Raw genomic sequence first — 13,661 nt, forward strand, 5'->3', positions numbered from 1 at the left:
AAATTTTCGTACTTAAAAAGGTAAGTTTTGTAATCAATACCCTATGTTATCATTAATTCTAAATAATTTCATATCTGGTAATTAATTTTCACTTTACTTTGCATTCAAAACCCCTTTGTTACTTTTATCAGTAAAAAAAAAACCCATTTGTTATAAAATGTAAAATAAGTGTTACACGTAAAAAACATCATTACCAAATATGGTAAAAAAAATTAATTCGTTTATATAACCACATGGGGTAATGATTACACTTTTTTCTTTTTTAAGTTCAAAAATTTCAATTCCCTTCTCTTTAAATTTTTCTTAAAATCAAGCATAGGCATAGGGATTCCAATGTTTAATTAGATGCAAAGGTTACTAATACTCAAATCAAAATTGATGGCAGAATATATGAAAATCACCAAATATGTTCACATAATCTCAAAATTTGAGGACCTCTTCTGGTTGAGTGAGTTCAACAATTGGGTTGAATGAGTCCCCAAACAACCCTAAACTTAGGTGTCATCTTTGACCCTTAAAGGTCCTCTCCAATTTTTATTATCTTGTATTTAACTTCTTATTCTGACAATAAGACTCCTCTATATTTTCAAACTATATTAAAAACACAACAGAAGCTTCGAAGGTTCTTAGAATCCAGTATTTTGTATCTCAGTATTGTTCTATTTCCTTTTTTCTTATTTCAATAAAAATTTCAAAACTTGGAAAAAAAAAAAAAAAAAAAAAAAGAGTACCATAATAAGTAGGATTTATTACCACTAAACTGAAACACTAGTTATGTTCAGTAGGTCATAATGTCAAAGTGCACCTATCACTTTGTAAATGTTTGGGAGAAATAAATAATCGAATTCCCTATCTAACATTACAAAAAGAGTAGCCCAGTTTTGACCACTTGGAATGGATGCTAATATGGGCTTATTATGTTGAAAATTGGAATGTGAGGCTGTTCTGTTCTTGCTTATTTTTTTTAATCTTGTGACCTCTTTTTCGTGGAATCTTTCATTCAAGCATTTCAGCACATAGAGAGGCAAGTGCTCCACTATAATCCAACCTCTTATTGATCAGTTTCATGACTACACGATTTACCATCTTGTGTATTATAATGGAAATATAAAAAACTCAAATTGAGTTTTCATATAAATATAAATAAATAAATAACAAAGAGAGAGGGTTCTCTGAGTAGGTGGTATTGTGCATCAATTAGGTGCAATAGGATAGTTTCGTACATAGATGGGCGGTGAGATCATATTATATGAGGAGGAGAAAGATGCTGGAATTTATGTTTAATTTATTATTATTATTATTATTATTATTGGCTAAAGATTCAGAGATTTTATTAAAATGAAGAAAAAAAGAAAAGTACAAATCACTGGGAAAAAAAAATAGATTTAAAAACCCCCAACTTCGGCATGGCCATCAGTAGGGGAAGATAAATCTACTAATACATTAATCGAAACATTGGCCTTGAATCTGCATCATAAGCAATTTCTGATCTAATATGAGCAAGAAAAGAGACATTTAAACTAAATTCTCTGGTCTTTGCTGCTTCTCTAGCTAGGAGCCACTACGTTTGCTTCTCGAAAACAGTGGGTAATCTTCCAACTAATAGATGCTAAGAAATCCTGACATGATATCTAGTCCTGATAAGCATACCAAGGAATGGAGTGGGCTTGAATCGCCATAACGACTGCTGTCGAGTATGATTCTATCCATAGAGCATTCACGTTCAAATATTTGGCCAGCATAATGCCTTTAAGTAGAGCTCTGAATTCTGCAAAATAATTTGAATGAACCCCCAAAGATTTTTTGAAAGCTCTCATAGGGCTGCCCCTGTGATCTCTTAGAACCCCTCCTGCACCCGCTCTCTCCCTGGATTTTCAAGAGAGCAGCCGTCTACATTTAGTTTTGTCCAACCTCATATTGGCTTATACAAAATCACTTCAAGCATAGAATAATCTTTTTTAGGAAGAGCATTTAGGCCTAATTGATGGCAATGAAGAAGATTAGTCGGTTGTCTTATCATCCCTGTAGAACAAAGTTTCCATCCTACACATCACGCTTGATTCTCTCAAATATATTAGAAATAGTAATTGAAGGGCCCCCATGACGCTTATCATTCCTTTCCCTCCATATATTATCGGCTATGATAACAAATCTCAGAGACCAAAGATCTTTAGTTGCCAGAATCCTCCTTTTTCTAATCCACCATATAGATGACTGCTTTAGATCACAGGGATCTGACCATGTTATCCCAAAATAGTCCATAAACCACTTCTATAGATCTGTTGAGATTCTGCATCTTGTAAAGATGTGGTTAAATGATTCTACTTCCAAACCACAAAGATTGCATTTTGAAACCGTGGGAATATCTTTTTGAGAAATGACATCGTCTGTAAGGAGTTTTCTATGCATCAATCTCCATCCAAACACTGATTGAAGAGATTGCAGAACTTTACTCCAAACAAGTGGGAACCAAGGGACCCTTGGATTTCTTCTTCTAATTTCATTCCAGGATGAAAGGGAAGAAAAGCCCCTAAAATAGATCCGCTCCAGAAACAATGATCTTCCATATCACACTAGGGGAGACAAATTAATTTGATAGCAGTGAACACATTTTTCAGAGCATATGAATTCACCTCAGGAATATTCCATCTAAAGTTTAAGATAATTTCTTAAACTTAAATTGTAGAGTTTTTCAGAGGATCTATAGTGCTTGACCATAGGCTTACGTAATGGAGCAATCTCCTAACCAATTGTCATTCCAGAGATTAATTTTTTTTGTCATTGCCCACTATCCATCTCTCATTGCTAGATATAAAAGACCACATTTTGCGAATACCAGGCCAAATAGATGAAAGCTTAATATATTTCTTGGGGTGACCATTTTTCAGAAAACGAGCCTTGAAAAAAGTGCTCAAGGCTGAATTCCCATGCTTTATGTTCCACGCCTGCTTACAGAGGAGAGATTTATTTATATCTTGTAACTTGCGAATGCCTAGATCACCTTCATCAATAGGCTTGCATACTTGGTCCCATTTAACAGTCACTGTTTTGGAGGAATCAATATCCCCAGTCCAGATGAAATTTCTCATCCATTTTTCCATCAACACTATCAATGAAGAGGGCCACCAATAAACTGAAAAACTATGCACTGGCATACTTGAAATAATAGAACGAACTAATTGCACCCGACCAGCTATTGAAAGAATTTTCCCTTTCCATCCCGAGAGATGATTCCGAATTTTATCCATAGTTGGCATCAGGAACTGATTCTTTACTCTACCTTTAAAATTTTCAACCCCTAGGTATTTGGTAGGGAAATTACAAGAAGGTATTCCCATGGCTTCAATAATGGATTGCTTCCTTGAGGCAGAAAAAGACCCCATGAATAACTTGCTTCTCTCCAAGTTAACAATCTACCCCGAGAACTCCTGGTACTTCCTCATAAAGCCTTTCAAGTTTCTAATATATTTGATGGAAGCATTTATAAAAATAAAGATGTCAACAACAAAAGGTCAGTGGGTGGGAACTGACTCACCTCTTGAACCTTTCAAGGCTCTGATTTTTCTTTGGTGCAATAAATTCTTTAAGTCTCTGCAGAGGACATTTTCAGCCAAAATAAACAGAATCGGAGAGATTGGATCACCTTGATGCAGACCCTACTCAACTCCAAAATAGCCCACTGAACCTCCATTAAGAATGATGGAAATTCTTGAAGATGATAAAATTTGATATATCCAATTCAACCAGGTTTCTGAAGAACCAAATTTCCTTAGACTTGAATGATAAAGCTCCAAGAAATAGTGTTGAAAACTTTTTGTATATTGATCTTGGATCCTAGACCACCACCTGTTGTTGAAGAGAACATAATATTAGCCAGCTCAGAGGCTAATGCTATGTTATTGTGAATCACCTTCCCTTTCTGAAACGCCCCTTACTCCTCAGAGACAAATCTAGGAAGAAGGAAAGATAACTGAGTGGCCAGGATTTTTGAAAGCATTTTGCAGAAAAAATTCCCATGCAGAGAGGCCTGAACTTGTCTAAGACATCGTCCCATCTATTTTAGGGATTAATGCTAAAAAATTGTTGTTAAGGCCGCCATGCATCAAACCTGAGATAAAAAAATCTCTCACAGCTCTTTTAAAATCACCTACAATAATCTCCCAATAGCATCGAAAAAAGGAACTAGGGTATCCATCCAGGCCAGGCAAACTCTCGGGATCCAAATCCCACACAACTCTCTTTATTTCAATCGCTTCTGGGATCACATCCAGGCTAAGAAGGTCCACATCGTCAATTAGTCTGGGAATAGACTCAAGCAATTCCATGTGTTCAATCATAGGCATATTTTGTGAAATTATTCATAGTAGTTGGTCATGTAATCAGCAATCCCATCTCTATCCGAAACAAATGAACCATCTGCCTTTTTCACCATCCTAATAGTGTTTTTGGCTCTTTTAATTTTGGTATAGAGATGAAAAAACTTTGAGTTTCTGTCACCCTCCTTCAACCATCTAATTCTGGATTTTTCAGTCCATAGTCTCTCATGATTTTTCAAGGCTATAAGGTAAGCAGTCTTTGCATCACCTTCTTGCCCAAATCGGATATCATCCATACCATGCTCATCAATTTGAGTGTGAATCTGGTCCAAGGCATCCTTAGTATGAATTAATTTAGCTTCAAAGTTTGGAAAAGTCTCCCTCGCCCGTGATCGAATAATTGGTTTCAGCCACTTCAATTTCTAAGCAAGGACATAAGTAGGAGACCCATAAATATTCTGCTCCCACGAGACACGAACCACTTGAAAGGAAGAAGGATCCTCCATCCAAAATTTATGAAATTGGAATGGGCAATTTGCTGGTTTGGGACACACCTTCAAAGTCACTAAAATTAGACTATGATCAGAGAAATTTCTTTGAAGAACCATTTGAGCACAATCTAGAAAGTGATTCAGCCACGCCTCATTGCAAAAGCCCCTGTCAAGCATTGCCGCCACATTCCCTCTTCTTCTATTATTTGTCCATATAAATTTGGGTAATTTACAACGCCACCCCTTGGAGAATGCCAATATTAGAGGGACACCCCCTCTCTTTCACCAAATTAGACTCAGACCCCCTACCGTCAGTCAACGTTATATGATGCTTTGAAATGACGTTTTTTCCCTTATGAGTAAAAACTAATAAATTAGACATTTTTCATTATCCCAAAAATACCCCTCCTTACCCTTTATCTCTCCTTCTCTCCTTCTCTCCTTCTCTCTTTCTCTCCTTCTCTCCTCTTCTCCCTACCTGCGACCAAGGGTTCAGAAGAGTTCCAGCAGAGATAGAGAGGGCAGTCGCCAGAAAATACTTCTCCTTTTGTCCCCGGCGAGTAGTGCTTCCCATCCAGTTTCTGTCGCAGGCGAGAAGATATGTTTGTTTGTTTTTTTTTTTTTTTTTTTCGATAAAATGGAATTTATTCATTAAAATATATAGAATGAACAATTGTTGGGCCAAAAGACTCGACCATCTCCCTAAGAATACAATGAAAATAACAAGCTCTAAAATATGATGATAAGTGTAAGATATCATCCACAACCGATTAGAACCACTAGCAGAATGCTCCATATTGTTCCCATCAAACATAAAACAAGCTCTCGGCTGTCAGATTCCACCAATAATTTCTTAATACTCTCTAAGAGAGCCTCTAACAGTCCACTTCTAAATGTCATTGCCTCACGGCCCTCACCGACCAGAATGGAGTCAAAAGTTGTCTTCTTAGATATTACAATGTGCACCAGTCCATGACCATCCTGAATAATCCCCCCTAACCCCCTCCCCCCTTTCCCCCTTCCCCCTCCCCCATCTCCCCACTATGATGATCATTTCCCCAAAAATGAGTAGGTGGGGACGTCAGACCTGTACAGGATTCTCACCTACCACTACCGAATGAGTAGAGGAATTTTGTCTCGGAGGATATCGGGATTGGAGAAACTTTTTCTAAGTGTGATGCTTGATCATTTTGAATTACTTTCATCGGGGTCCATGCTTTGGTACCAAACATTAGATCATTATGCATATACTAAAAATGTTAGACGATAAAGCTACTGAGTTCGGCACATTCATTATTAGTTTTCTTCCCATAATGATCAATGAAGAACCACATGAGTGGATATATAGGAATTCAAACCTTCCGAGTGACTCATGTTATGATCTTCTACATCCTAGGTTTTCCGGTTCCATCATTTGGCTTATGTTATTGATGTAGCAATTAGACTGAATGAAAGACTCCACCCTTGAATCCAAGAATGGATTGAAATATCCAAATCCAGAACCCAATGAGAAAGATCACCACCAAAACCAAACTGAGTGGGCAAACAAGCATGTAGGCAAGATATGAGCCAGAGATTTGCCTGTTAGGCCACAATGTTGACATTGGGAGTCAATAGGAACCCTGACGCTAAACTTCTCTAGTACACAACCCAGGTGACGCCAATAGCTAGACAAAGCTCGGAAACTATGTTCAACCCAGGAAGTCTTGGTAGCTTAACCAAGTCTAGAGTGTGATGCATAACCTTTTTGTATACCACGGAGAAAAAGGGGATATCCCAATGGAGCTGTGAATGACTGTTGTAAGAAGAGAGAGAACAAGTGGATTTTATGTGTGGAGCAAACACCATACGAGAACCACTCTAGTATAAGAATCTTATACTCCAACACGAGGACAAATGAAAGCAGACATGGAAGCATCAATAATTGCAGAATTTCCATTCTTCATGTGTTAAAGCAATCATTTCACCCCTCAATATGTCTAGATGTAGAGGTTACCTGCCCTCTAAGCTTTTTTTTTTTCTTTTATTATTATTATTATCTATGATGCAAAGATGACAAAGAATGGGTCTCCAACCACGTGGTCAACAGAAGGAAGCCACTTTGGTGAGACGGATTCTCGTCAACAACTACCCTTTCCATTTTCTTCTTTCTCCTTTCCCCTTTCCCCTTTCCAAAACCTTATGGACCACTCCTTATAAATTTTGACATGCACTCTTCCAGGGAAGGATAAAGGGCTCATAGCCCTATACTCAATCGCTAGACATGTATGAAAGGCCTTATCAAGTCTCCTCCAAAACACGCTATCCCTTGCCTTTGGCATCACCCCCAACAATAGTATCTGAATCACAACTATGTCGTGCCTTTGGCAGTTACACGCCCCACCTCTCCCTTTCCTCAACCAAGCCAACCCTTTGCCCTCATAACAATCCTCCTTTCCCATCTATTCATATAAAGTAGGGTTGGACTAAGTCTCTCCTCCTCCTCTCTGGACTTATACGTAGCTGGAGATAAATAAAAGCACATGTCTTCGACAATGCGGATGCCCTGGGAGGTGTTAGTACTGATGTTCTTAGCCATGTTCTCTAAGGCCAGCGGCAGCGGCAGCGGCAGCGGCAGCGGCGGTGGTATCGGCCAAACGAATAAACCGCCGTGTTCAAGGGGTAGCCAAGTGAGCTACTGCTTGAGCTGGAGGGTTGCGGTGGAGGCGAACAATGTGCTTCCTTGGCCAACGGTCCCTCCTCAGTGCATGAGCTACGTAGAAAATTACATGCTTGGTGGGCAGTATGAAAGGGACCTGGACGTGATTATGGAGCAGATCTCCACCTACCTTGATGGTATAGTGCTGTCTCACGACGGCATGGATGCTTGGATCCTTGATATTGATGATACTTGCCTTTCCAATCTCCCTTACTACAGAGACAACAAGCGCTTTGGGTTTGTACTTTCTTGCCACTTGGCTAATAATAGTAGGCGTCGAAATGGAATCTCACTCCGATTAAAAGGGATTTGTTTGAAAATTCCAAACCTAACCAGTACTTGCGAACCCATATGGGAAGGGGATTATTCTATTTCGACGCATGCAATTACAAGTAACAGAAAACAATTTGAGTCCAAATCAGCTCCCCAAGTGGTAAGAGGAGTTATCCTCTCCACATGGGATCCTACCATCTAAGGGGTATTCAGACTAATGTTGTTAATCGGTTCAGTTTTGTGTATATGGTGCGGCTTGGTTTGGTTCAGTTCGGTTCACATTTATTTGGCTGAAACCAAAATCGCACCATTTACTAAATGGTTGCACTTTCTGAGACCGCAACTGTTTAGTAAACGGTTTCAGTTCCATGGTTTTTAAATGGTATCGATTTTACGGTTTTGATCGCTATTTATTCCTTATGGTTTCTAAAAGGTTAGCAATAGGTTTGCTAATTTATTCGCATGCTTACTAAGATTTGTTTTTGTTGATAAATGCTCCAATCTTGTACCAAATTAAATGAAGCATTGAACAAACAATGATTTAACTACATAATATGAGTAAATTCTTCAATAGACTGTTGGACAGCCTCTATGATCCTTAATTCTTCTTTAAATTAAACCATTATATTTTATTAAAACAACCTAATATTTAATTGTTTTACGGGTTAATTTGATAGGTTTTCACGGTTTAAACGGTTCGTTGATAGGTTTTCACGGTTTAAACGGTTCATTTTTCACGGTGTCAATTCGGTTTGAAACCAATGGGTTAAACGGTTAAAATCGACCCGACCTATTTAACTAATCGATCTTAAACTTAAAACCAAAACCAAACCATTTATTAAACAATTTTACGGTTTTAATGTAAACGGCTCAATTCAGGTTCGATAAACGGTTTCAATTTCACATTCACATCCTTACATTGCCCCCACCGACTCTCTTCCTTAGTCATCAACATGAATTAAAAGAACAATTACTGATGAATATAGGTGCGATCCGTACGATCCAACTGCTTTCAAGAATTGGGCTATGAAGGGCGGGTGCCCGGCAGTTCCAGTGGTACTCGAATTGTTCCAGAAGTTGGTTTGGAGTGGTTTTAAGGTTTTCCTACTCACGGGCAGAGATGAAGCCGGACTGGGCAAAGCCACCTTGGAGAACTTGCATAACCAAGGATACCTCGGCTATGAACGTGTGATAATGAGGTACCTACTTTAAACGATAATTCTGAAATATAAATAAGGAGAAAAAAAACCTTGCCTGTCTAGCTTTTCCCATGCCCAAACAGTCAGGTTTGAAAAGATCCAATTGTCTCATGCACGCAAGGTATTTTCACGCAGCTGTATCTAGACTTGGGGAACGCAAGATGGACAGGGCTCCCATTGCCTTGTAATAAAGAAAATAAATTTGAAAGGAAGTGTGGCCCTGCCCCAGGACATAGAGTTAAGGATGTGAATTTGTAACCTAAAATGTTATTGAAATCGAACCGATCCATTTACATCAAAACGGCAAAACCGTTTAGTAAATGGTGCGATTATGGTTTCAAGTTTCAGGCCGATTAGCTAAACGGGTTGGGTCGGTTTTAACCGCGAAACCCATTGTTTCAAATTAAATTGAAACTGTTTAAACCGTTTAAACTGATCCAATTAATCGTATAACAATTAAATAAAGCAGGGGCAGTAATCCGTATAAAATTAAATTAAGTGTTCATCTTGCTTTGTAATGATTTATTGCAATTCAGTTCAAGTTTAGGCTTTAGATCATGAACTTGTAATCCATATATGCTATTATGTTATTATGTTATCACAAATGAGGTGTTTTGGCTGAACCACTTGTCATTTTAATATTTTATGCTGAAGAAGGCTAGATTCGAATGTTGTATGATATTAGTTCTATATGTTTGAGAATGACCATGCAAATAAATAACACTAGATTATCAAATTAAGACATACCATCGTCAATATAGAATCTCTTATTTGTGGTTGCCAATAATTTTTGGATAAGCTTATGATCTTCAGTTTAGAGATGGTTGCAAATTATAACAAGCCAATTGTGAACTGTTTTACAAACCATATGAAATAAACTGAAACCGAAACCATTTAAAATCGTAAAATCGACACCGTTTAGAAACCGTTTACTAAATGGTCACGGTTTCAGAAAGTTGAACCGTTTAGTAAATGGTGCGGTTATGGTTTTAGTCAAATAAATGTGAACCGAACCGATTAACACCCTTACATAGAGTGGGGTTGAAATGACTGCTATGAAAAGTAGAAATTCCACCCTGTTAATGCTTCCTTGTGCTCCCATTGGCCCACACTAGAACAAGGGCCACATTATTGTCTTTGTGGGAACCCTCTCCCATATAAATATTAGGTGTAATGGTGAAAGTTTGGCCCTAAAAGCTTGAATCCACCTTGAGCCAGAATAGGGCTGGTTTAAGATTTCTGACCCTAAAGGCGGGTAAGGTGTTAAGGTTGAATACATTAACCCTGATTTATGTAATATATTTTAAAGCTATCATCCTATCATTTTATTTAGAATAATGAAATTTGGGTGGTTGATTCTTATGGTTAGGACTCAAGACTTGGGCTCAAATCAAAGAATACCTCTTGCATTGGTTGTCATTAAAAAAAAATCGATTTTTTTAAAACTAATTATGTTTTGTCCATTCCAATCCAATGATATGGTATCAGCCAAGAATTGGATCAGATTGGGCCAATACCAATCCTATCTGATTCTTCAAACCATGCTTTGAGGATAGATTATATAATCGGGCAGTTTCGATCCTGACCCTCAAAGGTGCAGTACAAATTAAGGTCCGACCGAAATTATTGATTGAAACAATCGGTTCAACACCCCTAGCAAATATGGCTAACAGTGACATGTACGATGGTTATAATTTGGTCCATTTTCCATCCATGGATTTAGGAGAATTATTTCATTCCTGCCATGAGTTTTTCACGAGATTGGATCAGCTGCACGTATAATTACCTAATCGTATATGTGAGTATCCAACACATGTCTCATTTCTTGTCATTATAATGGTAAAAAGAGATATATTTGGAAGCAAAAGGAACAGGTGTTGGATGCTCACATGTACGACTAGTTGGTGATTGCACAATCAGCGGATCCAATTCGTTTTCTACACAACAGATTTTGATTAAAATCCTTTTATACCACTCTCCCCCCCCCCTCAAAAAACCCAAAACAAAAAATATGACTATATAAGGGTGTTAATCGGTTTGGTTTTAGTGTATATGGTGTGGTTCGGTTTTGGTGTATACGGTGCGATTCGATTCACATTTTTTTGGCTGAAACCAAAACTGCAACGGTTGCACTTTCTGAAACCACAACCTCGGTTTTGGCGTATACGGTGCAGTTCGGTTCACATTTTTTTTGCTAAAACCAAAACCGCACCATTTACTAAATGGTTGCACTTTCTGAAACAGCAACTTTTTAGTAAACGGTTTATGTTCTACGGTTTTTAAACGGTGTCGATTTCACGGTTTTTAAACAGTTTTGATTGCGGTTTATTCCATACTATTTCTAACAGTTAACAATCGGTTTGCTAGTTTATTCGCATGCATACTAAAATTTACTTTTGTTGATAAATGCATCAATCTTATGTCAAATTAAATGAGACATTGAACAAGCAAGGATTTGACTACATAACTACATAACTACATAATAATAGTAAATTATTGAATAGACTGTTGGACAATCTCTATGGTCCTTAATTCTTCCCTAAATTAAACCATTATGTTTTGTTAAAACCACCAAATATTTAATCATTATATGGGTTAATCGGATTGGTTTTGACAGTTTAAATGGTTCGATTTTTACGGTGTCAATTCGGTTTGAAACCAACGGGTTAAATGGTTAAAACCGACCCGACCCATTTAACTAATCGGTCATAAATTTGAAACCAAAACCAAACCATTTACTAAACGATTTGTAAACAATTCAATTTGATTTCGGTAAACAATTTTGATTTCAAATTCACGTTCTTATGACTATAATAGATTGGCTGCATTAACAGTATTCCATTGCGATATGCAATGGGTGTGCTTTGCAGGAGTGAAGCTTACAAGGGGAAAAGCTCAGTGGTGTTCAAGTCAGAAGTTCGTAAGGAAATAGAGGGAAAAGGTTACAGGACTTGGGGAAACCTTGGAGATCAGTGGAGCGACCTCTTAGGGGATTGTATTGGCTCACGCACTTTTAAGCTTCCTAATCCCATGTATTTCGTTCCCTAACAAATGTTGCGACAAAGGAAATATTATAATCTTACAGGGATTCCAATGTTTAATTAGATGCAAAAGTTTATCAATACCCAAACCAAAATTGATGGCAGAATATATGGGAAAAGGAAAAATTAAATTCTCATGTAGTTCTTGTATTCACTCTCTGGTTAAGGTTGCGTAGTTCTTGTACCCCGGATCTTATACATGCGGGAGCCTCATGCATGGTGTGCATTTTTTTCTCTTTAGTCTACTATCATCTCAAATGGATCTTGGTCCTTTGATCCCTCTACTTCTCCAATCCTTAACTTTGTTAGGATCAGCCATGGTTTTAAGTGTCGGTCTTGTATTGACCGTATAGGTCATATCGGATTGGTATCGGCTGAGACCGATTCCCAATCCCTAATTGATCCAGATCGATTATCCGTACCGTTTTAGGGGTAAAATATTAAAAAAAATATGGGCAAAACTGATCGATACCCAACAATCCAATCTAACCCAAATCAGTATCAGATATGTATCGATAGATATCGATACCGATACAGTCCCCTAAATCCTTGGGATCAGCTGCAATATATCATTAAGAGGCCTAATGGTAAAATTTTAAGGGTTTTTTTTTTGGGGGGGGGGTAATATGAGGATTTGATAAATCTTCTTGTAAGATTGAAGGCAACCCAAAAGAGGGGTGAATTTGATTGTAGTATTTTTAATCAAAATTAAACATATACAACTAAGTATGCATTGATAAAAGAAAGCTAAAATATTTGACATCATCAAACTAAGTGTCATGATGAAGCAAGGAAGAGTAAGGCGCAACAGGAAAAGTAAAACACTCAAGCGATGAGTGGTTCTGGTGAATACAAGCTGGAAAACATTAATTAAGTCTCAATGTCACAATCTAAAACAATAGAAAAGGGCACATCATGCAATCGCAAGATCCCTTGAAAGAATAATTTAGCTACATCTACGGCATGCATGTAAGGTCCAACAGGGATGAAATCTGTCATCTTGGAGAACCCATCAACCACAGGGTATATATATATATATATATATATATATATATGTAGAATCAAAACCTTGTTGGTCCTTGGAAGCCCTACATAAAATTGATACTAAAGTCCTCTCAAATATCTTTCGACGTTGGCATCAGCATGTACAACCCCTTATTCTAACTAATTTGGCACACTAGACGAAGGATGTGAATTTGAAACGAAATCGTTTATCGAAACTGCACCAAATCATTTACACCGAAACCATAAAATTATTTGGTAAATGGTTGGGTTGGTTTTAACCATTTAACTTGTTAGTTTCAAACCGAATTGACACCGTGAAAATCAAACCATTTAAACCATCAAAACCGATCTCATTAACCCATTTAATAATTAAATTTTTGATTATTTTAACAAAACATAATGGTTTAATTTAGGGAAGAATTAAGGACCATAGAGGTTGTCTAATAGTCTATTCAATAATTTACTCCTATTATGTAGTTATGTAGTTAAATCATTATTTGTTCAATGCCTCATTTAATTTGATACAAAATGGAAGCGTTTATCAACGAAAGCAAATTTTAGTAAGCATGCGAATAAACTAACAAACCGACTGCTAACAGTTTAAAAATCATATGGAATAAACCGCGATCAAAACCGTT

General features: G+C 37.4%; 1 protein-coding gene across 1 annotated transcript; it reads left to right on the forward strand.

Moving 5' to 3' along the window:
• The first annotated feature begins 7,054 nt into the window (after nt 1-7,054).
• On the forward strand, nt 7,055-12,059 carry LOC122092428 (acid phosphatase 1-like). The gene is made up of 3 exons (XM_042662742.1): nt 7,055-7,742; nt 8,765-8,977; nt 11,848-12,059. Exons 1-3 carry the CDS (start codon nt 7,330-7,332, stop codon nt 12,023-12,025), a joined length of 804 nt encoding a protein of 267 aa, XP_042518676.1. The 5' UTR covers nt 7,055-7,329; the 3' UTR covers nt 12,026-12,059.
• The last annotated feature ends 1,602 nt before the right edge of the window (nt 12,060-13,661 follow it).

Source organism: Macadamia integrifolia, chromosome 10 (assembly GCF_013358625.1).
Source record: "Macadamia integrifolia cultivar HAES 741 chromosome 10, SCU_Mint_v3, whole genome shotgun sequence".
Lineage (NCBI taxonomy): Eukaryota > Viridiplantae > Streptophyta > Magnoliopsida > Proteales > Proteaceae > Macadamia > Macadamia integrifolia.